Source organism: Ascaphus truei, chromosome 6 (genome assembly GCF_040206685.1).
Source record: "Ascaphus truei isolate aAscTru1 chromosome 6, aAscTru1.hap1, whole genome shotgun sequence".
Classification (NCBI taxonomy): Eukaryota; Metazoa; Chordata; class Amphibia; order Anura; family Ascaphidae; genus Ascaphus; species Ascaphus truei.
This window is the reverse complement of record NC_134488.1, coordinates 23358662-23385588: the sequence shown is the minus strand read 5'-3', so window position 1 is coordinate 23385588 and position 26927 is coordinate 23358662. Positions and strand designations below refer to the sequence as shown.

General features: G+C 42.7%; 1 protein-coding gene across 8 annotated transcripts in view; it reads right to left on the bottom strand.

Annotated features, from left to right (window-relative positions):
• The window catches only part of AGRN (agrin), a 355575-nt gene that overhangs the window by 326971 nt on the left and 1677 nt on the right, over positions 1 to 26927 (bottom strand). For all 8 annotated transcript variants that reach the window (XM_075603626.1, XM_075603634.1, XM_075603631.1 and 5 more), the window contains exon 2: positions 12438 to 12699. In XM_075603626.1, the coding sequence (XP_075459741.1) occupies positions 12438 to 12699 (262 nt within the window). The remainder of the gene's footprint in view (positions 1 to 12437; positions 12700 to 26927) is intronic.

Genomic DNA, 26927 nt, shown 5'->3' with positions numbered 1-26927 from the left:
GCACACATGAAACTATTGAAGTAAAAAAAAAAAAAAAAAAAGACTGAACTGCAGCTTTAATGTAACTATGTATTATTTGTCATTTTAACTGTGCCCAGGACATGCTTGAAAACCAGAGGTAACTCTCAATGTATTACTTCCTGGCAACACATTTTATAAATAAATTAAAAAAAAGGTGCCTATGACATAGCACTGTTTAGTAAATACGGCCCGTTAATTGTTACAAAGTAAAAAAAAAAAAAAACAACACTTTTTGTTTGCTTAAATTACACCTCAAAGGCAGCGGGGGTCACATACTCCGCTATTCTTAGGTGGATAGTCAGGTAGGTAGCTAGCGCTAGTGACCCCCCCGCTCAGCCAAAGCCTTCAAGAATATAGGATGAACTGTCGAACCTGCCGGGAGCCTCCAATTACAACACCTGGTACATGCCGAAAATGAGGTACACATGCGGTGTGTAATGTGCGGCTTAATGCAAACCCCCACACTATGGATGCCAGGCTTTGACCTAAATAGCAACACCATAACTGATCGCTAAAAAGGGGGTCAAAATGTTCACCTACAACAGTAGGACACGTGGAGCTGCCGCGGGTGCGCGTTTTAGTCCCTTTAGTGACTTTTAATGACCGTCCTCTTGTACTGAACTGGTCACGTTGCTATATTACTCATTCATTATCTAATTGTCCAAACAAATCTTGCGAATTTAAAAGGGGGGCAAAAGGGACATATTGTTGGAGAGACCTGTGACCAAGATTATTTTACGTTGCCCTTAAATTAAAAGCACATTACCACCTGTGAGCACATTCACGTCTTAAGACAAGTCTGCAACCCTGCTTTTCCCCATTATCTCTTAGCATACAGTGCTTCCACTGCAGCAGGGGAGTCTGGGTAATGACATGCAAATGAGCACAATGTTACCTTATACCCCTTATCCATTTTAACATGGACAACCCCTATAAGCTTCTGCCTTCCGCATTGCACAGCTTTTCAGCACAGCCGTACATTAAAGCTGCAGTTCAGTCTTTTTATTATTATTTTTTTTTTTTACTTCAATAGTTTCATGTGGGCAATCTCTAATTACCTAAAGAACTGCATAGCTGCCGGTCAATTCGTTCTCCGTCTATTGATCGGCAAAGTTTGGCGACATCTTTAAATATGGGGAATGTAAATCGTTGCTATAGGAACAAGCATGCGTGTTAAAATAGAATACAAGAAAATTGGTCTTTCAAAGTTGTTGTTTTTTAAAACAGAAAATGCTAAAAGTATTTTTTCTTACTACAGAACTGATTTATTTAAAAAAACCCACACATGCAGGATATTGCCTGAACTGCAGCTTTAAAGCGATCTTTCAAAAGAACCAGGTAATCTGCCAACCGGATTCAGACAGCTGGAGGATGCTTGTGAACTTCACAAGTGTCAACAATATTTCCCTATAAATAAAACTGCTCATTTATTTTTTTCTACCCAACAGGTGTCTGGATACAAATGCACATCCCGGACCACGTCTGCACCCCACACATTTTATTTATTTTGTATGTTTAGGCAGATGTTAGACTAAGGAAGGAAGTATGGGGACAGGAGGCTATGGGAGAGTGATCTGCGAAGGGAAGATGAGCCGCAGAGCATGGAAGATAACTCATTCAAGATGGTACAGTAGACACTGGCCGTACGTACGTTCTCTTCCCAGTCAATGGCTTTTCAGCAGGGTCACGGCTCTTGCCATTACTTCTGTGACAAGTGAGGTCGACCCAACACTGGGTAACACAGCAGGATGCGGTGATGTGAGCAAATGAAGATGTGTGGCTTCGTCACCTGGTAGCAAGAAGTATTATCTACTCTGCTGCTTTATCAGGGCATTCAGGGTGTGAGACATTCAGCAATATTTAACCCATGAAGAATTTGTCTTGCATATGGCTGACCGTGTATATACAGTGCCGTAGTCTACCTGTTAAGAGGTAGCCTTGTCATCTATGATTGTGTGACTGCCTATTGTGTCTCTCTCCCTATTACTTCAGCGCAGTAAGATCTCTGGCGCAAAGATTTAATCCACCACTAAAGAAGCGCAGGTTGTATATACAGTCAGTTTTGACCACATGTGAAACAGCTGCCGCTCATAGAAGTAAAAGGGATGAGTCAATGTTTATTTTGTCATTTCTACAGTGACTTAAAAAAAAAACAATGTTTTTTTAAGAGTGTTTCCATTACTTTCATGGGAAGGTTAGAAGGGCAGGCGTTTCAAGCGAGGCGACAGAACATGAACAATAAATGATATATGATTTATAAAGAGATATGATATATAAAAGAGCAGTCTGCCACAGAAGCCGGGATTAGAACAATGAGCATGTAACTAGGGTACCCACATTCAGATGCTTTGTGCTTCAAATGATCATCATTATAATGTAGTCTGACTGTTTTACTGAACAGCGCAGACAAACAACAGAAGAAAAAACGAAAATGAAAAAGGTAAAGAAAATTGTTCTATGGTTTTGACGATTTTGTGGGAAGAAAGCGATTATAAAACAGAAACTATTATTTAACAGCTGGAGAACGAAGCATCTGATGGCTTATAAAATATATATATATTTTTATTTTGAAGAATTTTCTGGACTTTATTTGGACTGTGTTGATATATGTTTCAGTTATCACTCCTTTATTTTGTGCATCAGAAATTCTAGCTCACATTAGTTATTGCTTTTTTTACTTACACCACTTTTTCTTTTTTCCACACACTTGGCACTCTAATCCGGTTGTCTCCAACATCTTTTTGTTTAAGCAACTCTATAATTATATTGTGAGATTCTGAGGAACCCCAACCCTCTCTAATAGCGCGTCTGAGATCAGATGCATTGTAAGGAACCCCAACACCCCTCTAATAGCGCGTCTGAGATCAGATGCATTGTAAGGAACCCCAACCCTCTCTAATAGCGCGTCTGAGATCAGATGCATTGTAAGGAGCCCCAACCCTCTCTAATAGCACGTCTGAGATCAGCTGCATTGTAAGGAACCCCAACCCGCTCTAATAGCGTGTCTGAGATCAGATGCATTGTAAATTCTTCTATATGTGGTCCAATTTTCAAATGACCTGAAAATTGCCGGGAACCAGTTAAGGGTGCCCGGGAAACCCAAAGCATTCATTGGAACCCTGGTTGGGGGAAAAAAAAAAAAACAAGTAACTAATCACTCGTCCTTTAACCCCACTCCTAAATTGCAATGAGTCGAAGGTTGCAGATGAAGAACAACAGTGTGAACGGCAGGAGGCTCATATACAACCGTGCGGGAAACATATGTCCTATGTCCTTCACTGGGCGGAAGGATTACGAGTGAGGGAACACAGAACTGGTAAACACCAGGAGAAAGTGGCTTCTTTAACCAGCTTTGACCTGGCAGTAGACAAAAGGGAGCAACACAGAGGTGCCAATAGGATTTCACAGGGAGCACCGTTCTGGCAGTGTGCTAACAGTTCACATCTACCCACTACATTTCTCACCATGGTGGGGGCAGAAGTCTTGCTACTGATCTCTGGCTGATCTCAATCATCCTTTGGTAAAGAAAATCTCCACACAGGTGGACTCCATGTTTAATATAACAATCCTCAATGTTCAACTCAATAATAGATTTCCCCCCGCCATTTTCTTTTAGTACGAATTGACCTTCTTTCGCCCGGTTTTCAGGCGTGAATTCAACCATGGAAAATCACAGGAACGGATCACATATCCATAGCACATTAAACTTCAGGATCTCTTTGCGGGGGGATGGGATATGCTTGGGGAATAACGCGGAATTGTACCTATAATTCAGCAGTACGTGGATGCTGGCTGGGATCGCTACTTTCAAATGTGTCCAATGATTTGAAGAACACCATAAAAAAATAAAAAATAAAGTTTAGGTTTCTAAAATTGACAAGACTGCTACATTATCAGAGGAGCGTGTTGATCAGAGTGGCAGATGAAAAGCAAAGGTGACAAAACTCTATTTATATACTGTGCTCATTTGCATGTCATTACCCAGAATCCCTTGCTGCAGTAGGAGCATTATAGGCCATGAGATAAATGGAGAAATGCAGATTTGCCGACCTGTCTGAGACATGTGAATATGCTTACAAGTGGGATTTTTATTTGCTGTATTTATACACACACCTATGGATGGATGGATAGAGATAGACATACATACATACTCACCAGGTTAGGATAATATATTGATTGAAAGCTGTGAAAGGAGTTGTGCCTCAGGGATCTCAGTCACCTTAGCATTGGGTAATGAGACTGCCATGCAGATCCTCTACATCCCCTCCCCCCTCCCAAATACACTGACCCTTTATTTGTTTTTGGGTTGTAACCATGATCAAAGTGAAAGCTGACACACTCATCCACATGATATAGATCTGAAAGGTTAGTGCAGAAACAGCCAAGCGGAACACATCCCGCTCTCTCCCACACACATACACACTCCACCTCAGGAGTGAGGGTGTATTAATACAGGAATACTAATCATCATCATGAAATCATTGTTGTGTGCATCAATAAAAATACGTTCTAAATATTGTCTTTTAAACCGAAGCATCAGCCATCATTCTATTAGCAAATAATGTACAAGTTTTTATTCCGTTTCTGTATATATAAACTGTACGCATCAGTATGTCTGTATCTAGTCTGGATGTGTGTAGCAGAGTGTCTGTATTCTTACTTAGAATGTAAGCTCTTTGGGACAGGGACTCCTTTTTCTAATGTTATTTGTTTCTTATGCGCTTATTCCCATTACAGGCATACCCCGCATTAATGTACGCAATGGGACCGGAGCATGTATGTAAAGCGAAAATGTACTTAAAGTGAAGCACTGCCTTTTCCCCACTTATCGATGCATGTACTGTACTGCAATCGTCATATACGTGCATAACTGATGTAAATAACGCATTTGTAACAGGCTCTATAGTCTCCCCGCTTGCGCACAACTTCGGTACAGGTAGGGAGCCGGTATTGCTGTTCAGGACGTGCTGACAGGCGCATGCGTGAGCTGCGTTTGCCTATTGGACGATATGTCCTTACTCGCGAGTGTACTTAAAGTGAGTGTCCTTAAACCGGGGTATGCCTGTATATGTTATATTATTAGATCATGTGTATTACTGCTGTGAAGTGCTATATACATAAATGGAGCATATAAATAAATATATATATATCTGTCGATGTCTGTACGTGTGCATCAGTGCGTTTGTACGTGTGGATCAGTGCGTCTGTACGTGTGTATATTTGTGTCTGTACGTGTGGATCAGTGCGTCTGTACGTGTGTATATTTGTGTCTGTACGTGTGGATCAGTGCGTCTGTACGTGTGGATTAGTGCGTCTGTACGTGTGGATATTTGTGTCTGTACGTGTGTATCAGTGTGTCTGTACGTGTGTATCTTTTTGTCTGTACGTGTGGATCAGTGTGTCTGTACGTGTGTATCTTTGTGTCTGCACGTATGGAGGTCTGAATGTGTGTATATTTGTGTCTGTACGTGTGTATATTTGTGTCTGTACGTGTCAGTAGCTGCATGTGCATCAGTGTGTGCGTTAGTGAATTTGTGAAGCAGAGTAAAAGAACTTCGGGTTTTGGCATCAGGGGTCTGCAGCTATTAATACTAGAGGTTGTGATTAATTCCGTCGCTGCTCTGTGCTGCATTGCGGGCAGTGAAGGGTTCAAATGTGTTCTTTTCCTGCTCCCCAGACAGCAATTACTTACTTTTTTTTATACCCCATTACATTCAGGAATAATTGAGCTACATCATGCATTTTATTAGCAATCCTCTAAGGGCACTTGCCATCACTGTCACAGCACGAGGCATTGTTTTGATATTATTTATTATTATTATTTTTTAAGTGAAAACTGGAAATATCAAATGATAAAGCTACATTTGCTGATCTCCAAGTACGACCCCCTGCCAACACCACTACAGGAGTCGTGCACCAACCGAATCACAACTGTGCCATTAAGAGAACATAGTCCTGTGTGGGGTTATTTCTAACATTTATTCCTACAAAGCATTTGCAAAAAAATGAATTCCATAATATTGCTTTGCTGTGTAGCACCGATATACATTTTTGCAGCCTTCTAATTATTATCGTTTATTTGTAAAGTGCCGACTTATTCCGCAGCCTGGTTCAATGGGGTACAGAGCGATGTACATTTAATGATGCCAGACGTCCCGTATATATACGGGATTGTCCCTAATTTCATGGACGCATAATTGTCCCGTATTTTAGCGCATTGACGTGAAACGCCTGAACTTAAAATTACTGTGATTAAATCAGGCCTAAAAACGTAATAGATTTCTACTTGAGTGTAACAGTTCCCTTTTCTGATGGATGTCGCCTTACTAAATGATTCAAGTAATAAAGTTAGGACACTGCCTGGCCCCCTCATAATACCGTGACTCCCACCCCAGCAGGCGTTACTTTCTCTCCCACCGCTCCTTGTTAGTTCTGCGCGCGCCTTTCCCCGCCCGGCCAAGCGCAGAGAGGAGACAAACCAAAGAATACAGCGGTCACGCGGGAGATACCACTCAGCTCGACGCACTTGCAAATCATTCATCGCTCATTATGTCACACTTTCATACTGGATATAGGCGTCCCGTATTATTAAAAAAACAACTTCAAATGTGGCACCCCTATGCATATTACATAAACAGTTACATACAAGTGAGGACAAACGAGAGCAGACAGACACACAGAGGTATGAGGGCCTGCTGGTCAGGGCTTACAATGTGCAGGGAATGGTAGATCTCACAGTCCCGTTTGGTGTGTTGCCTGGGGCCAAGGGAGATTAAATCACAAGGTCATAAAGAGGTGACCCTGATATTTGAACTGGGATCACCCTCTTCAAAAGGACGTGCCATTACCAGTAGACCATTCCTTTTAAGTTGTATTTGCACGTCTCCATTCATCTTCCTTCTGCACTGGAATGCCTAAAACTTCTCAAAAGACTTTGCCTTTATGGAAGTAGGCCCAGTTTCTTCCGTATGGTTACTGCAGACACAGTAAGCTTCAATTTGGTTCTCTTTCCCACGATTCAGGTCATGACCACAGAGCGCCAGGAATGCTGAAATATGGGTGAGCAGCAGAACAAAAAAAATAAATAATGCTGGCAGCCATCTTAAATTCTTCCCTCTACTCATAAAATGTCTTCCTTGCCTCACTCCTTGAGAAAGCGCCATTTGGTGCGAAACGCGTGGGAGGATTCCCCCCCCCCCTTTTTTTGTATTCCAATATGTCCGGAATAAAAAGTTGTTTTTATTATTTTCTAATTGATTGAGTTCCCGTGAAACCTGTTGCCAGCTGAGACTCAACACGCTTTCGATGTTTTGCTTGCCCGAGGGCACCTGCCCTCACTTGGGAGCAGAACCAATAAGAGGATGGTTAGGAGAAGCAGGACATTCTGGGAGATACAGTGGCCATCCTTAACATTTAAATCGTTCAAGTTGATAGAGAGACATTAGATTTGATGTGTAGCGCAAAGTTAATTTTGTTCGGGTTCGCAATTAGGGGCACAAAAATGTCAGATTTTATTTTTTTCCCCTCTTAAGAGTGAATTCACCTGCAAAACCTCAAAGCTGCATTGAAAGAGGGTGTTAAAAAAAAAAAAAAGTAAATAATACTAACGCTTACATAATAATTACGTTTAGCAGAGTCGTCCGTCAGGTTGGGAGTGGCGTCAAAGCGAAAAATGAGAAAAACGAACAAGAATGTAAAGAGAGAAATTGGGGCAGGAATTTTGCAGCCAGAATAGAATTCTAGGAATCCGAGCAGAGTCGCTCAGCACAAGTCACTCATCTGGAAATGTTACAGACGTGTTTGCACCATCCCTGTAAACCTCCTCCCATATTTCACCTCCGTGACAGGCAGATCTGCGAGTATCAGGCGCATGCCTGTATTCTGCACACCCTGCCAAGTGTGACCCCAGCGTTTGGTCCGCACCATGGAATTTTATTTGGAGAGCGATTACAATACACGCGGGCTTCGATTATTCTAGCGAGTAGATTAACAGGAGCCGGGATCACTGCATAGTAGTAATGTGAATCTTCAGTGGTGCAAATGCATTCAGCAGCACAGTCTTACTCTACTGCAAAGCTTTTACATTTCAGGGGCAGACAATCTTCCCCTATTTGCCAGCGGTTGACTTCCCTGCCCCTTAATATAAACTACTAGCTGAAAATACCCGGCTTTGCTTGGGAATTTAAAGAAACCAACCTCATCCCCCTCTCCCATCACTTTCCTCAAATACCTTATGTTGTCCCCAATTCTTTCCGCCTCTCTCTGCTTCTCCCGCATTATTACTTTCTTCGCACGTGCCAACTGGCTTCCCTCGCTCTCTTTGTCTGCTTTCTGTGTTAACTTCATAGCCATCTCACTCTCCTTATCCGCCACCAGGCTATGTGCATTATGATATCACACGTGCCAGATACATAGCCTACCAGGTACAAACACCCAGTGGCTGACTTGCTCAGAGAAATTGTAATAACTCATAGAATTAAAAACAGAATGTATCCAAACACAGATGAAAACCCGCTCCTTGATCTCAAGAACCATCGTGCAAAATGTGGTTACCATATCTTAAGCGGTGTCCAAGTGCATCGCACACAGACAGACAACGTCCCAAAACATATAATAGATTGGCCTTCCTGGGACATGACGTACGTTTTTCAAAGTCACAGTAAAGAAGAAAAGTCTGTAACTGAGATTATTCAAAGCAATCAGATGCCCCCGAGAGAGAGTGCATTGTCTCCCCCACGTTTCACATGGTTTTATCATTGAGACTTTGCAATAACATGTCCTGCTTTATAGTGAACGATTATTATGAGGAAAAAAAAAATACTTATTTTTTATTTTAATTTTTGAACTGAACACAAGTGCAGATTTTCTGTATGGTTACAACTCGCCCTCTGAGACAAAAAAAAAAGTCAACTGCTGTTTGATGTTGGGAATTAAGAGAAGTGATTTCCTCTTAAGCGTTAATTATTCTTAGATCTCTTTCCTAAAGAGCGTCCAAGTCTAACGTCTGAATGTTTTGTCCTTGACTCTTGTTTCATGTAATAAGGCTGATACAGCTTGTCATATTTGCGGGTATATTTTATCCCCAGTGAGTTCCCCACGCTGCTGGAGAGGTCTGCAGGGCAGGGCACGTGTTGCCATTCAATTTCATATAGAACGTTAACTCCCAGGCAGCCTCTTTGGACACTTGGTATTAAGATTTCTCCCAGGAGAGCAATAAGGAAGAGATTCTGAATTACACAAATGAGACAAGCATGGTCCCATTAACTTCCAAGGGGAAGAGGGGGGGGAAGCGGAGACCTTCAGCGGCAGTGGCCATCTGGTTTACATAGACTGAGGGGCAATTTGTAGGGAGTTGTGCTTTTTATGGTTATCAGTTGTAGTGTGATATATTCTCCCACTGTCAAGGTTGTTGTTGCAGCTTCTGTCTGCTGGTACAAAAGCCGACTCTGTAAAAGGACACTGGTTGAATCAGGGGAAGCTGGTGCAATTCCCGGTGTCTGCATCTTGTGACCTTGGGTAAGTCACTTTATCTCCCTGTGCCTCAGGCACCAAAATCATAGTGTTTAAGCTCCACAGGGCAGGGACTATAAAATTCCTGTGCGCTGCGTAACCGCTCGATATACTGTAATTGTGACGCGCGCTTTGCTCTCCTGGGAGAAATCTTAATACCAAGTGTCCAAAGAGGCGGTCATGGGGAGAAAAGCGCTATATTAAATAAAGTTATTATTACTATTAACTCTTGATGAAGGTGGAAAGGATCAAAGCATATAAAATTAATATCATAGTAATGATAGATAGCGATAGATAGTAAAAAAAGTGACAAAAACCCTCCACAGCAAAGCATATAGCAAATGGAAATATACTGTGCGCTCATTTGCATGTCTTAGGTAGGTCTGCAACCCTGCCTTTCACCATTATCACCCAGCACACAGCGCTTCCACTGCAGCAAGGGATTCTGGGAAATGACATGCAAATGAGCACACAGTGCCACCTTTTGCTTCAAAACCATTTAACATGGTCCCCTATAAGCTTGCTGCATTTCACAGCTTTGATCACAGCCTGGGTTAAGATGCATAGCCAGTAAACCCACCCACAGACAGCGGTTTCGACCTTAATGGGTCTCCTCAGTGTGGGGCTGGTTATAGTGGCTATGCAAAATGAAGCAGGGATAAGTTTCACCACACTTAGTTAAGTTATACCATAAGCTTATAGGGGACCATGTTAAATGGTTTTGAAGCAAAACGTGTATGCTCATTTGCATGTCATTTCCCAGAATCCCTTGCTGCAGTAGAAGTGCTGGGTGATAATGGTGAAAGGCAGGGTTGCAGACCTGTCTAAGATAGATTATATATATATATATATATATATATATATATAAAATCTGAGAGAGAGAGAGAGAGACAGAGACAGAGAGAGAGACAGAGAGAGAGAGAGATTGATTATGATATATAAAAAAAAAAGTAATGATAATATATGAATCTAATTTAGGCACTTTATGAACCAACATGCATGCAACCAGTTTTGGCGCTGTGTGTTCTGGTCACACAGAGCTTACAATGTAATTGGGTGTTTAAGGAATGCTCAGTTAAAGTGTCTTGCCCGAGATCACAAGGAGGTAGCTTTGTGTCTTAGAACAGATTTACCAACGTCAGAGACTAGAGCCTTGACCACAAGGTACGCACGGGCAGTACATTGGTCAAAATAGATCAATGCAATTAGTGCCAATTGATAGAATATCCATTTTAAACAAGAGGCCAATGCTCAAACAATTCTGCAAAGGTTTAGGCTGCAAGAACAGAAGGGGTATCCTTATTAAAAGCAGTTTATTTTCGCCTGAAATCAATGAAAACGTAGATCTGTACATAAAAAGATATCAAAGACTCATTTTCTAAATGTAATAGAACGTGTTGTCCCTCCAGGATTTTTTATTAATGACCGAAGCATTAATTAAGAGCCATTTCTGATCTGATAACCACACCAGTGAAGTGCAGTTTCCTAACTCAATGAACTAGTGTATCTGGAGTTACTTATGCTACTTGTTAATGAACTTCTGTAAACAAAAATATCTGTTCTGGTTAACATTTTTATCCGTTTAACTCCCTTATTCCTGTTTTTTTTTTCTGTTCCCCTCTGCAAAGCTTTAAAATCCTTTAAACTTTAAATTAGAAAACGACGTTCCAATCGCAGATCTGACATTGGCGAAGTCCTCCTTAACTTCAATACCGCGAGAAAAAACCCTGCACGGCAATTTGGGTTCTCAGCATTTGCGGAGAATGAATAGCTGTTGTTCTTGGCCGCAGAGCAATCTCTCATGAGTTACACGACTAAAAATCACAAACCACAGTTTCTTTTTAATGAGTAGCCATGAAGGGGATAAGGATAAGGGATTGGGATGCGGATTTAAAACCACGTCAAATAGCTTCACCAACTACTGCATTGCTCCTAGGCTGATCTAGGTGTATATGTATGTGTGTATGTGTGTGTGTGTGTGTGTGTGTGTGTGTGTGTGTGTGTGTGTGTGTGTGTGTGTGTGTGTGTGTGTGTGTGTGTGTGTGTGTGTGTGTGTGTGTGTGTGTGTGTGTGTGTGTGTGTGTGTGTGTGTGTGTGTGTGTGTGTTTGTGTACCATGTTAGCCGAGCTTTAATAATAAAAAATGAATAGACAATACCATTCTGTGGCTAACGAAATGCTTTTATTTGTGCGAGCTTGCAGCTACAGTAGGTCCACACTATTGAATGTTTGCAATATATGTATTTTCATATATCCTCTTCATTTGAATTACAGCTTGTGATGGGCCTTATTGTTGTATTTTGTACATCATTGTACATCTAGTTATCAACTTAGAGGCATTATTTGTCTGTTTTATTAAATTGATACATTTTTAATTTCTATTGGTTTACTGCACTCCTACATCCCCATTCTCCTGACCAGCAGGTTCCAACAAAGTCAAGAAGATAACGGAACATGGGAAAGGAGCATCTGCAGATACATTATTTTCCTTATCATAGAGGACTTCTAAAGACAGACTTGAGGATGTCAACAGATTGTATTACCTTGTACAAGAGGACGGAGCGTCTCAAATGCATGATTAATGTACAAGAGAGGAAAGCATTGTCCATAGTAAAAGAAATGTCAAGACAAAAGAGTCTTCTTACTTGAAGGTGGCAGACATGGAGGGGAAAGCAAGAAACCACTTTTTGGGGGGTAGGGTAATGAATGCATGGAACAGCCTTCCAGCTACACAATATGTGGGCAAATACAGCTAAAGAAACCACAAATGCTTCAAATACACCCAAGGGAAAGAAGTCTCAGGTATGGAGAGAAGAGCGGCAGATTGGCTCGATGACCCGTAAAGGCCATCCGTTCCTATGATCTGTACCCACTTCATAAAAGGACAGAGACATGAGGGGGCCTTACCTTCCACGCACATCTCCACCTCCTCCAGGTTCCGTAGGGTTATCCTCATCAGGCTGGAGTTTAGCATCAGCTCATTGCGGTGGGAGGGCCACATGGAACGGGGGGCTAGGTTCACAAAGAAAATCCGCGTGTCCCCCGTAGACACTTGATTGTCGCAGATCGAGGGATCCCCGAAGCCCCCAACCATCACCTTGTTCCCTCCGTCCAGCAGGATCTCATTGGTCACAATTTCACGTCCCTTTAGATAACGCCACACTCTAACCTGACGATGTAGAAGTGGGAGAAGAAGGAGAGGTTTAGAACAACACTCATCACATTTCTCTAAACCGCTTTACAAATGATACAATGACACAGCAGAGACATTCACATAGCCACTGATGGAGTCGGATTCTGCATTGTATGCATCACCTGGCTACATGGGGATTGTTTGTAAAGGAGAAAATGGATGTTAGGGGAAGTTTTGCATCTTAGCAGTATATTGTATCAAGAGAGACAAAAAGACAGACTCTGAAGTCTTGGGGGGCGCATATACTGTGGGGCCCATGTCACAGGAAGCAGGATAAAGCCCCAACACCACATATGGACCTGCTAGAAGCAAAATATTTAACAGTAACTGCTGTAATCATTTGCTAGAGAACGCATCCTAACCTATGTAGATGTCAGTAGCTGCATCTTGTGCTGCACACTTATACGTATTGGAAAGGTTACTGTGCAGTCACAGAGTGATCATTTGTATCAGCCACCATAAAATAAGGGGTCAGTTCACCAACTTTTAATTAATACAGTAACAGCTCTCAAAACTTCAATTATCCTCACTATTATCCCACCCTGGGCATTTTGTTATACAGTACATACCAAATACTTCACTTGTCTATTCACACATCTAAAAAAAGATACCTCTGGTCTCAAAAGAGCACAAGCAGCAGAACAGCTCTGAAAATCTTGCATGTTAGTCGAATAACAATGCATCACCGCTCAGTGTAATGTAGCTACAATTGTTCAGGACCAAGAAAATTACTAAAGTCATTGCTACTATAGTGATTTGTAACCTTTAGATCAGGAGGGGGGCTCAACTCCAGTCCTCAAGATCCCCCAACAGGTCAGGTTTTCAGGATATCCCAGCTTCAGCACAGTTGGGTCAATCAGTGGCTCAGACTGAGCCACTAATTGACCCACCTGTGCTGAAGCAGGGACTGATTGAGCCACCACTGCTGAAACTGGGATATCCTTAAAACCTGACCTGTTGGAGGGGGATCCTTAAAACCTGACCTGTTGGAGGGGGGGGGGGTGTCTTGAGGACTGGAATTGAGCACCACTGCTTTAGATAACAGAGGAACCCAATAAAAAATGTATTGTGACTTCACGGATAAAGGCCAGCTATCCCTGTAAGATACATTATTATTTTGGATCAATTGAATTTACTTTGATTAGAAGTTTCTCCTATAGGAGGTGATGCCCCTTCATCCATTACTAGGAGTCAAGAAAATAAAGGTGATTTAAAGAAAAAAAAACAAGAGACCAGAAGTACAGGCAGATAAAAAGATAAATCTCTCAGGAACCCAGGGAAGGAAATAGCACAGTTCAACTCCAGGGATCCCACTGATCCCTATTCTGTAAGAAGCACAAACCCGTTTGCATACGGGAGATTGTACAGTTCCAGCCCCCAGGAGCTCGGAGCTCCAGCTGCAATCCTTCTTTCCTGCTTTTGCATGTCATTTCTGTGTGATCGGATAGCACCACCACTATTGGGGGGGGGGGGGGGGGGGGTTTGGAGTCCACGTATGCTAAGGTTTTGGAGGTGGCACATCACAAGTTTTCAGACGTGGCTCCCCAGAGATACAGTATCTTGCTAGAAGATTGTACATTTTTGCCCACATATAAAATTGCTTATGTTTCTTCCCCCCCCCCCCCACACACATCTTTAGGGCCATATTTACTAAAAAAAAAAAAAAAGGTGCTGATCCGTATGGCACCTAAAGGCCCATTAAAGTGAATGGACCAGAAGATTCCTCAAAGCTTGGCATTTAGTATACGTTTGCCACGCTCGGTAGCACTCTTTTTTTACATAAATATATATTCATGATGTGGTGGGTGTAGCATTGGGCACCCCTGTCTTTTGTTGTATGCATTTGCCACGCCCAGTAGCACTCTTTTTGACAAATATATATTCATGATGTGGTGGGTGTAGGCATTTGAGCGTGCTGGGAATGTGTGTTAATCAATTTCTGACTGGTAACAGTTGTATGGAGGTAGGTGGCACCTCCCCCCAGAGCTCGCCCCTCCCCACCTTTTTAACTTGGGGGGTCTTTTCACTTTGCTGCAATAACAGGATCTAGTATGGTTCTTTCCCCTCATAGAGGTAAAGGGAAGGGTTCACAGAGCAGTGTAGGACCTGCATTTTTGGTTATACCAAAATGTGGTATGCAGGCGTATAACGCTTTGGCCAAAAGGGTTTAACTAAATAACCAAGTAAATATTATTATTATTGGAGTATTTAAACTATATACTTATTACCATATATGTTTTGTCAATTGGATGTAGCATTGGGCACCCCTGTCTTTTGTTGTATTAGTAAATACGCCCCATAATGCTGCTTGCTTGCTTGCATTGAAGAACTGGGCCACTACTTGATAATATGCCCAGTGTATTGGTATACTGGGTAAATGGAATATGCTGAAGTAACTTTAGTATAAAGTATAGTGCAAAGTATATTAGGTTTGATATTGCACAAGGGCTTCTTACTTAAGCCCAGTGGCCCTTTATTACAACGGCTATCACTGATTATCACTGATGAAAGAAATCAAATCCCTGCACAAAGGAAACCGCCCCAGTAAGGAAAACGCAAGCTACGTAACTCTGCCGCAGAGACCCAAGAACAGCAGCAGTGAGAGGTCTTTTTGCGGCACTTTATTTATCCATAAGTTTGGCTTTATAGTTACATAGTTACATAGTAGATGAGGTTGAAAAAAGACTTCCGTCCATCAAGTTCAACCTATGCTAAATTTAGACAACAGATACTTTATTCTATATCTATACTTACTTATTGATCCAGAGGAAGGCAAACAAAAAAACCCCATTAAGGGGAAAAATTAATTCCTTCCCGACTCCAAGAATTGGCAATCGGATTAATCCCTGGATCAACATCCTTCCCATGTATACTTATTTAGTATATCCCTGTATACCTTTCCCAACTAAAAAGATGTCCAACCTTTTTTTGAACAAATCTATTGTATCTGCCATCACAGTCTCCATGGGTAATGAATTCCACATTGTAACTGCCCTTACTGTAAAGAACCCTTTCCTTTGTTGCTGGTGAAACTTCCTTTCCTCCAACCTTAAGGGATGGCCCCCGAGTCCTTTGTACTGCTCGTGGGATGAATAGTTCTTTTGAAAGCTCCCTGTATTGTCCCTGAATATATTTGTATAGAGTTATCATATCCCCTCTTAGACGCCTCTTTTCTAATGTAAATAAATCTAATTTAGCTAGCCTCTCCTCATAAATTAGATTGTCCATCCCCTTTATTGATTTGGTGGCTCTTCTCTGCACTCTCTCTAGTTCCATAATGTCTTTTCTTAGGATTGGCGCACAAAATTGTACTCCATATTCAAGGTGTGGTCTTACTAATGCTTTGTAAAGGGGCATAATTATGTTTACTGCCCTTCCATCCATTGCCCGTTTGATGCAAGATAAGATCTTGTTTGCCTTTGCAGCTACTGCATGACATTGGGCACTATTGCTAAGCCTGCTGTCTACAAGCACTCCTAAATCCTTCTCCATCAAGGATTCCCCCAATATATCTCCATTTAATTTGTAAGTCGCCTTTTTATTCTTGTATCCCAAATGCATAACCTTACATTTATCTGTATTAAACCTCATCTGCCATTTACCTGCCCACGTTTCCAGTTTCTCCAAGTCCTTCTGAAGAGAAATTACATCCTGCTCTGATTCTACTACCTTACACAATTTAGTATCATCAGCAAAGATGGAGACTTTGCTCTCGATCCCAACCTCAAGGTCATTAATAAACAAGTTAAAAAGCAGGGGTCCAAGTACCGATCCCTGAGGTACTCCACTCACGACTTTAGCCCAACCTGAAAAAGTTTCATTTATGACAACCCTCTGTTGTCTGTCCTTTAACCAGTTTTCAATCCAGGTGCATATTTTATTACCGAGTCCAACTTTCTTTATTTTGTACACCAACCTCTTGTGTGAAACCGTATCAAAAGCCTTTTCAAAATCTAAGTAGACCACATCAACTGCATTACCATGGTCTAAATTCCTACTTACCTCCTCAAAGAAACAAATAAGGTTAGTTTGGCAAGATCTATCCTTCATAAATCCATGCTGACTATTACTAATAATTTTGTTTTCCATTAGGTATTCCTGAATATTATCCCGCATTAAACCTTCAAGTAGTTTCCCTACTATTGAAGTCAGGCTTACAGGTCTGTAATTTCCCGGTTGGGATCTAGCTCCATTTTTAAATATAGGCACCACATCTGCTTTACGCCAATCTTGTAGTACTGAGCCTGTGGAAATGGAGTCCTTGAATATTAAATATAATGGTTTTGCTATTACTGAGCTTAACTCCTTGAGAACTCTTGGATGTATGCCATCGGGGCCAGGTGCCTTATTTACTTTAATTTTTTTAAGTCGCTTATGAATTTCTTCCTCAGTTAACCAATTGTTCATTAATATGGAGGTTGTGGCTTCCTCCTGCGGCACTACTATTGAACTTGATTCTTCCCTGGTAAACACAGAGGCAAAGAATTTGTTTAATACCTCAGCTTTTTCCTTATCTCAAATAATCTGCCTACCCATCTCACACTGAAAGGGTCCTATATTTTCTTTTCTCATTTTTTTGTTATTAAGGTACTTAAAGATTTTTTTAGGGTTGACCTTACTTTCTATTGCAATCCTTTTTTCATTATCCATTTTTGCTAATTTGATTGCCCTTTTGCAATTTTTGTTACATTCCTTATAATTCTGATACGATGTCTCTGTCCCTTCTGACTTAAAGAATCTAAACGCCTTCCTCTTCTTGTCCATTTCCTCCCCTACCTGTTTATTTAGCCACACTGGTTTTGACTTATTTCTTTTATACTTATTACCCAAGGGTATACACTGATAAGTGTGCTTTTCTAACAATGTTTTAAAGACTGCCCATTTATCTTCTACATTTTTCCCTGCAAAAACATCATCCCATTGTATTACTACTAGATTAGACCTCAATTTATTAAAATCTGCCTTTCCAAAGTTGAAGGTCTTTGTTGAACCCAAGTAATCTGTTTTTGATAATTTATTTCAAATGAGACCATGTTATGATCACTGTTACCCAAATTTTCCAGGACTTGAATATTTGTTATTACTTCTACATTGTTTGATATGACCATATCCAGAACTGCCCCTCTCCTGGTTGGTTCCTCAATAATTTGGGTCATATAATTGTCTTTAAGTACCCCCAAAAACCTGTTCCCTTTTGTTGTAACGCTAATCTCATTGCCCCAGTCTATGTCTGGATAATTAAAATCCCCTATTATGCAAACATGACCCAGTTTTGATGCCTTCTCCATTTGCAAATGTATTTTAGCTTCCTCAATCTCACAGATATTTGGTGGTTTATAGCATAGTCCCACAAACATTTTCTTTATACTTTTACCTCCACTGCTAATTTCTATCCACAAAGTCTCTACATTTTCATCATTCCCTTCATAGACATCATCCCTTATAATAGGTTTTAGATCTGGTTTAACATATAAACATACTCCACCTCCCCTTCTATTTGTTCGATCCTTCCGAAAAAGAGAATAACCCTCTAAATTAACTGTCCAGTCATGAGTTTCATCCCACCATGTCTCAGTAATGCCTATGATATCATACTGCTCCCTTGCAGCTATTAATTCAAGCTCCCCCATTTTATCTGTCAGGCTTCTTGCATTAGCAAGCATGCATTTCAGGGTTTTTTTAGCCTGTACTATTATCTTATCTGCTCCTTCCTTTCTGCGCCCACTTTGTTTAGTCTTTAGAAGTTTTCTAGTATTATCTGTATTTACTATGGGTGTCTCACTGCTTGTCAAACTTGCACTGCCCCCATTTTACCTCCATACCCCCTTGTATCCTCATCTAATCCATTTAGTTAATTATCTGTTTCATTCCCCTCCCCCCTCCATCCTAGTTTAAAATCTCCTCCAACCTTCAAGAGATCTGATGTGATCGTATCTTCCCTTGGGCTGAGATGCAATGCACGGCACACGCGTGGCGATCAAGTTGTGGACAGCATTGGTGATCTACTACTCAAGGGTTGCCCAATTCCAGGACTCAAGGGCCACCAACATGCCAGGTATTGGGATATACCTGCTTCAGCACAGGTGGCCCAATCAGTGGCTCAGTCGATTGGGCCATCTGTGGTGAAGCAGGGGTATCCTGCAAACCAGACCTTCAGGTGGCCCTTGAGGACTGGGGTTGGCCACCCCTGTACTACCCCCTTCCCCTTACTGCTGGGGCACTGCATTCCTCTCAAAGGGTGTCTGGCTACCAATTGGTTAATCCGAAATGGCAGCATTCCAGCATAGATGGCAAGAATATCAAATAGCAGACTTAATAGACTATGAAGCGCAGCATAATTTCTGCCGCTGACATCTTCTCCAGCTCCAAAAAAGCACTCAGGTGTATAGCAAGGAGGGGGAAGAAGAGAGCAGGGCGAGCCCCCGGTGAAGGAATGCGAGGCACATCAAGGAGGCGGATTAGCCCGACCGCCTTAATTCCCACCATCGCTTTCCACAGCTCCGTGTACTGAGACAGCACTTTGCAGACACAACCAGCTGTGTGCGGCGCACAGTACAGAACTGCCTCAGGTTACACTTATCTGGAGAATAAAGGAGGCGGCGGTGTACTTATCAGGGGGGGTGGGGGGGGGGGGGGGGACCGTGTGGCACGCTGTTGAATTTCCCTCTCCCGTTATCATCCAGCCAGTGTTGTTAGAGAGCAACCCCCTCCCCCCCCCCCCTTTTCCAACCCCAGTTTCTCGGCCAAGGACACGGGGATTGTGAAGCCGAGTCCTCTGGGACCTCACCAGGCGCTTCTTATTCAGAACGCTACGCTTCTCATTTTTTATGCGATGCGACGTTTTTCCGAAAGGGCGAAATTAGTGTTTGATGAAGAGAACATATTAAATGCTAGAACAATAGTGCAGTGGGGGGGGGGGGGGGAGAGAGGGGCGCTTACATCAAGGAGAATAAAGAGGGAGAATGTGCTAATCAGTACAGCGAATGTTGGATTAAATGCCAATGGTGTAACCTAGTGTACGCTCTTACGAGGTAACGGTGCCTCATTACCTCTGTATCCGTTTGTGCATGTCCGTCCTCACTTGTATGTAACGTACATAACTTTGTACCGCGCTGCGGAATATGTTGGCGCTTTACAAATAAACGATAATAATAATGTTATTATTATTAACAACAACAGAGGAGAGAAAGCAGCGATACCCAACTTCTGGTCCTCTCTGAGACAGGGGCAGCCAACTCCAGTCCTCAAGTGCTACCAACAGGTCAGGTTTTCAGGATCTCTCTGCTTCAGCACAGGTGACTCAATCAGTGGCTCAGTCAAAGACTGAGCCACCTGTGCTGAAGCAGGGACTGATTGAGCGACCAGTGCTAAAACAGGGATATCCTGAAAACCTGACCTGTTGCTAGCTCCTGAGGACTAGAGTGGACTACCAATGTCTCAGACTTACCCACAGCTGCCTCTGTGCCTCACTTAACCACTTTGCAATCAATACCATAGACATGCACCTCATCTCTCTTATATCCATGAGGATATATTCCAGTTAGGCATTAACTAGCGCATATTTATTGGCCTGGGAAAGCTGGGTTAATGAAGTGCTTACTGCTAATGCTGGCATGTATTACTCCCCATTATTACACGTGTCAGTGTCTGGAGTCACTCCAGCTGCACCGATTCCTACTCTTACTTACATTTAGCACTGAATGCTACACATTGGGCCTTCTTAGATAAAGAGCTATAGCAACGAAATTATGAACAGAATAAGGCGCATTGTCTGCCGCGAAGTAACCACAAAGCAGAACTGCCACCGACCTCATTTGATAAATATCGGAGTAGACGGCTCCAAGGCAAGAGATTCCTACCTGTGGTCTTCTGTAATAAGAGTCAGATGTATAGGTGGGTGAAGCGCTATCTTACTGGACACATTTCGAAGGTCGTGTTCGAGCCAAATACAAGCAGCAGGTAAGAAGCCCCTTATTAGTTATCACAGGGGGCAGGAGGTTGGAACGGTAAGTCGGACGTTCCATATTTGCAGCCAATTCTGACGGCTGTTCAGACTGGGACTGCAATCCCAACAACTGGAACGTCCGACTAAACTGCCTACTGCAGGTTAGCTACGGTGCTTTGTTTCTGGAGAAGGCAACAGCACTTCTGAGGCTACATATCAAAGGGTCCGTGACCTTGTTTGTCTTAAAGAGGCAATCCAAGCGGCTGTTCCTCCTCCCATTGGTTTTCCTTTTTTTTCTGCATAGGATTGAAGCAGGGGGTCTCTGGAGCTAACCCCCATTCATTTCAGCTCCGGGGACCCCCTGCTTCAGGAGATACAGAGGGGGAGCCAGTAGCCGCTCCGGCTCGGCTAGCAGTTTTCACGCAATGGCCTATTTTCAACGTTTCCATGTCCTGCGGCCCCGCATGGTGCAGGTACTTTCAACTCTGCAAGATACCGGCACCCGCTTTGGAGGTCTGTTTTTCGGGAAGCAGGAGTCCCCAGAACTCACATTAATGGGGTTCAGCTCCGGAGATCCCGATTCAAACCTATGTAACACAAAAAAACGGCTTGGATTGCTCACTTAAACTTGGCATTAAGAGTTCCATTTTTATTCTGCATCTGTTGGCGTCAGTCTATCTATCTAGGGGCTGCTCGGTTGTTCGTCCCTTTTGCCTCAAACTCAGGAGGCTGCTCATAAACGCAATGGAAGACTTTCCCGACACACACTTTGTATTATAGTTGGATGCATCAAATTCTACATCAAATATTTACCAATCCAACATTTGGTTCTCTAGGCACTGCTTAAAAAAATAAGACACCACACACACACGCACACGGAAATACATTGCTGTGGAGCAGTGCACCTAGGCACGTTTTTTTGGGAGTAACATACATACATTGTTTCACAGAGGCAATCCCCTGGTTAATTTGTGCAGGCACATTTTCTTTCACTGGATCAGATGTACAGGAGGGGAACACTGACCAAGTCAGTGAACTGTCCTCCCTTAAATATATAACCAAGCAAGTAATGTAGTAGCGAGTTCTGTAAAACGCGTGGATTTAAATATGCAACATTTAATGCCGTTACCCAAAACATTATTCGAATGTATTTTCTATGGTAGTGTTTTTCAACTAGGGTTCCTAGAAACCCTTGGTTCCCCAGGCACCCCTAAAAGGGTTCCCTGCAATTTTCTGGTCATTTGAAAATGGAATCTTAATATAGAAGAATTTACAATGCATCTGATCTCAGACGCGCTATTAGAGAGGGTTGGGGTTCCTTGCAATGCATCTGATCTCAGACGCGCTATTAGAGAGGGTTGGGGTTCCTTACAATGCATCTGATCTCAGGCGCACTATTAGAGAGGGTTGGGGTTCCTTACAATGCATCTGATCTCAGACACGCTATTAGAAAGGGTTGAGGTTCCTTACAAGGCATCTGATCTCAAAAGCACTATTAGAGAGGGTTGGGGATCCACAGAATTTTACGAAATGTCCCTTAACAAAAAAAAAGGTTGGAACTACTGTTCTATGGCATATTGAGTGTGGGCAGTTGCCTTAAGTTCGTTATCTAACCTTAGCATTTATAAATCTACAAAAAGGTACTTAAGGAATACACGTGTTAGGCCAGGGTTCATAGGAGTTGTTGTGAGTCTCTTACTAAAAATGGCAAAACATATCACTAAACATAATTTATTCATCATGCATTTACTCCCCCATACTTGTTCCCTGCAGGTAGGGTGATCAAGAGTTTACAAATGTGGTTTAGTTTTCTGAGCACCTATGCATATGCTCAATAAGCAAAGTATATGGTTAAATGTGCTGAGGTTCAGTCGAGCTTTGTAGGGGATGGGCGGCAGAATCCGGAGAGAAAAAAAAATATATGGTAGGGAAAAAAGGGCATTTATCCACTGCCAGTTAGTATTTCAGACCCATTCCCAATTAGTGGTATTATACAGAGTTGATCTCTAAAAAGTCCTGCTAAGAACTGTAAAAACTATCAGCATGCTGTTCAAAATTACTTTTATATTAGATTGTCCTTTTCTTATTACATCCACTTTAAGGTTCGTGTTCAAATTACTTGCTTTAGCCAGATTGATTTCCCGTAACATTATATCTCCAAAAAGAAGAAAAAAGGCCATGTTGAGCGACTCTCCACAGGGTTACTGAAAACGTGCGCTTTCATCACGAACCTTGTGTTTCCCAAATGTACATGTAAAGAGGAGTTAAACAATGCATGCCCCCACATCAGGGGCGGCCAACTCCAGTCCACCAACAGGTCAGGTTTAAAGGATATCCCTGCTACAGCACAGGTGGCTCAATCAGTAGCTTAGTCAATGACTACGCCATCTGTGCTGAAGCAGGGACATCCTTAAAACCTGACCTGTTGATTGCTCTTGAGGATTGGAGTTGGCCGTCCCCACCCTAGATAATCTTTTCCTTCTTTGGCATCTTGTGAGACAGCTCCAGCTGTTAACTAATACAGAAGGAAACAAAAGATGATAGCTGACCTGTCTCCCTGCTCTTCCGCTCTGTATCACCTGTGTGACAGGAAAGGCTAATGTTTCCACCTACAGTACATTAACCCTTCAAAGATGAATGGGCCACTTTAGGGTAGCAATGCACTGTGGGCTTATTGTGAAGATATCAATGAATATTTTGGAAAGTAGACGGCTTTTCCCAACATACATAATAAGCTTTGATGGTCATTGCTGCAGTCTCTTCCCAAGTTACTATGAGCAGAATGTTTATGGAGAGCAGACCCCGGAAGTGTTGAAACATTCCGTTCCCCAAAGTGGAACACTGCAGCATTCCCATAATCCTCCACCTGCAATTATCTTGATCAGCAATCTGGTCCTCAAGATAAATGACGGTGACAAAAAATGGTACTTAGGCGCTCCTATATAGACCGTAGTGAAAAGTGATGTGTTGTTAAACAATATTAAATCACAAAGAAAGTATAAAGAAGGTATAAATTGTGCACTAATAAATATTAATGTGGAATAAAGTGCAAGTGCAAGTGCAAATGGTAAAGTGAAATAAATCGCAGCTCAACCCTATGGAGAAAGTTCCAAATTTCTTCTGTAGACTGATGTACTGGAAGGCTTGGGGGGCGCAGGTATCACCATATGAAAATGAAGCAGATAAACGCTACATAGCGCAATATGCTTCCATTGGGTCTCAAATAGTAGGGATTCAATAGAATGGGGACTCACAATATCTTCATTTGAAATCAGCATTTCCCACAATATAATGTTGCTCTGGATCATCAAGCATCACTTCCTAGTTAGGAGCTGGTTAAGCTCTGGGTGTGATGTTCATTTCTTCAGATAGAAAACAGCATAACCCACCCTGAATGTGGCTCTGCATCTTACAGCTCCACTTCTTGGTTCCGGGGATGGGCAAGGCCTGGGAGGGTGCTCTCAATGCTATAAATGGGACAGGCATGTACACATAAAACGAGTGGCGTCTGACAGCCTCACCGCTCCACCCGATGTCGGTGTCCTCGTCTGCTGTACCTGGATACCTGCTCTCCCCAAACCTTCCAGTACATCCCTCAAGATAAATAGCAGGACATTTCTTTTATTTCACTTTACATCTTAGCACTGAAATACGAATGATCTGCCTAGTGAATGTTGTGTGTTAACTTCCACGCTGCAGTAACGCTCTGGTTTGTCAAGCACTCTGGCATGGGCAGAAGTAAATAAAAATGATAGGTTTTAGTTTTCAACTGCTTCAAGGGAACTTTGCACGTTATATCGAATACAAGACATAAAGTAACTGCCTGAAGTGCTCATGTCTAATCTGCATTGTATTGGGCAGAGGATCCAATGGCTTTCACCATTTCTACACATTATATGCTCCACCAGAGTGGCCAACTCCAGTCCTCAAGGCTCAACAACAGGTCAGGTTTTAAGGATATCCCTGCTTCAGCACAGGTGGCTTAGGAACATTCTATAGTGCTGGGCGCGTGCGGATTTTTAGTTGGCTGACGTGAGTCAGCCTTTCTATAGAAGGGCCGCGGCAGGGAGAGGGGAGCCGACAGACAGCGGCGAAGATGAGGAAATTCATCTTTTCGCGCCGCTGCCTGCGCTCAAATGTGTGTGTATGTGTGTATGTATGTATGTATGCGTGGATGTGTGTGTGTGTGTGTGTGTGTGTGTGTGTGTGTGTGTGTGTGTGTGTGTGTGTGTGTGTGTGTGTGTGCGTGCGTGCGTGTAAATAACTGCAGAAGTAAAAAAAATATTTATTAAAGTTTTTTTTCTCTAAAAAAAAAATCTTATCTAGGACTTAGTTTCACTCACACAACCCATGCACACACATATACTCACACACACATACACATACACACGTATACTCACACATACATAAACATACATTACCTGCAGCTCCCGACACTATATACAGGAAAAGCATGCGACACGTGCACGCGCGTTCACATAGGAACGCGCGGCCGCACGCTGTATATTACAGCCCTTAATCAGTGGCTCAGTCAATGCTGAAGCAGGGACATCCCACCTGTTGGTGGGTCTTGAGGACTGGAGTGGGCCCGGGCCCACCCCTGTGCCACATCCCCTGTGCTACATCCCCTCCTTGAAATAATCTAATAGGACAAAGGCTAAGTGAGGGTTTGCAGCTCTGTCTGGAACTGATTAAGATACTCAGCAGCCATTAAATCTCCTTAGATTTCCTATTGATTTGTCCCACATTAGTGGCATGAAGGAACTTGTTTGCTAAGCAATAAATCTCTCCTTGCCTAACCCCCAAAATGGCAGGCATGCACAAGCACATTCCTGCACCCCTGCAAAGGGTTAAGGCCAGCGTAACAGGCTGACGCTGTGTCTCACAGCTCTAGGGGGAAAAGAAAGAAAGAGGTAGCCCCAGGCCGGCTTGGGAATTCAAGAACTGCAAGTGTTGAAATAGCAGAGCTTTGAAATAAGTGTCGTTACACAAGGCACAACAACGTCTCCAGGATAGTTCTCCGAAGATAATAACAGCCTGGAGTCTGGGTTTCGGAAAGGTCCCATGGACACAAATCCTTAACTGGAAGCTTTCAGTAACCTAAAAATATCAAAATTATATACTGGACTTCTAACCAGCACAATACAAAGAACGTTTCATGCCGTTTCTACGCACTTGGAAGTCCATAGAAAAACCTTAAAAACAGCATTCTTATGTTCTGCATTTTAGGACTATATACCAAGTATCTCTGTCCACTTGTGCCTTATTCATACTGAATGCAACCATTTATTTTTGGTGGAAGGCACTACAAATAATTGTGCTTTATTAAAAGGGATGACCCCATAGCATCGGAGGGGTTAAGAAAGGGGTAAGAATATGTTCTATAAAAAGACCTTTCTCCTAATTACTCAAGGAACAACTGAGATCATTGTATAATGTATTTGAACTCCACTTTTTGTGCTAGTGGCAAACTTCTCCCCCCCCCACCCCCACCACAGATCTTTGCCGATTTATACGCCTGAACAGGTTTTTTTTGGAAGCGATACATAACAGACGAGAAACGGTCTCCAAACCCCACCTCCAAGACACTTTCATTCACTCGTGTCCAATGTTTTATAGACTGGAGATGTGCAAATTCTTCACCCAAGGCTCACAAACCAAGCGAAACGTGCAATTTTTGTCAATTTTTTTTAAAGACCTTTACCAAGTAAGGCCGAGTTCAGGGCGCTTACGGAACGACGTGCGCGCGCGCGATCGGAACAATGACATGGTTTTCAACGAACCGTGTCAGGTTGCAATTTCTCGGGGCGGCAAAAGTACAGCGTTGTCGCGGCTTCGCTTTGCCGTTACAACCGAAATTGATTTTTTTGGGGGGCGGCAGTCGCGTCACGCGATCCGTGACACATTGGCCACGCCCCCCACCACCACACGCCGCAACTCGACTCCTGCAGCCTGAACACAGATCGCTGGGCAGCAGGAGCGTGCGGTGAAGGCGCGCATGGGAGCACGCAGCATGCACCCTGAACTCGGCCTAAAAGACAGGGAGATGCAATGGGGGAAGGGAGACGCAATGGGGGGGAGGGGGTGACGCAATCGGGGGGTGGGAGGGGAGACGCAATGGGGGGTGGGAGGGGAGACGCAATGGGGGGGGAAGACTATCCCATTTAGTTGAGTACCCACTGGCATATCTCCCAAAACCCTCTACTGTACAACACATGGAGAGATACCTATGAACACCTGAGACACCTAGGAAATAATT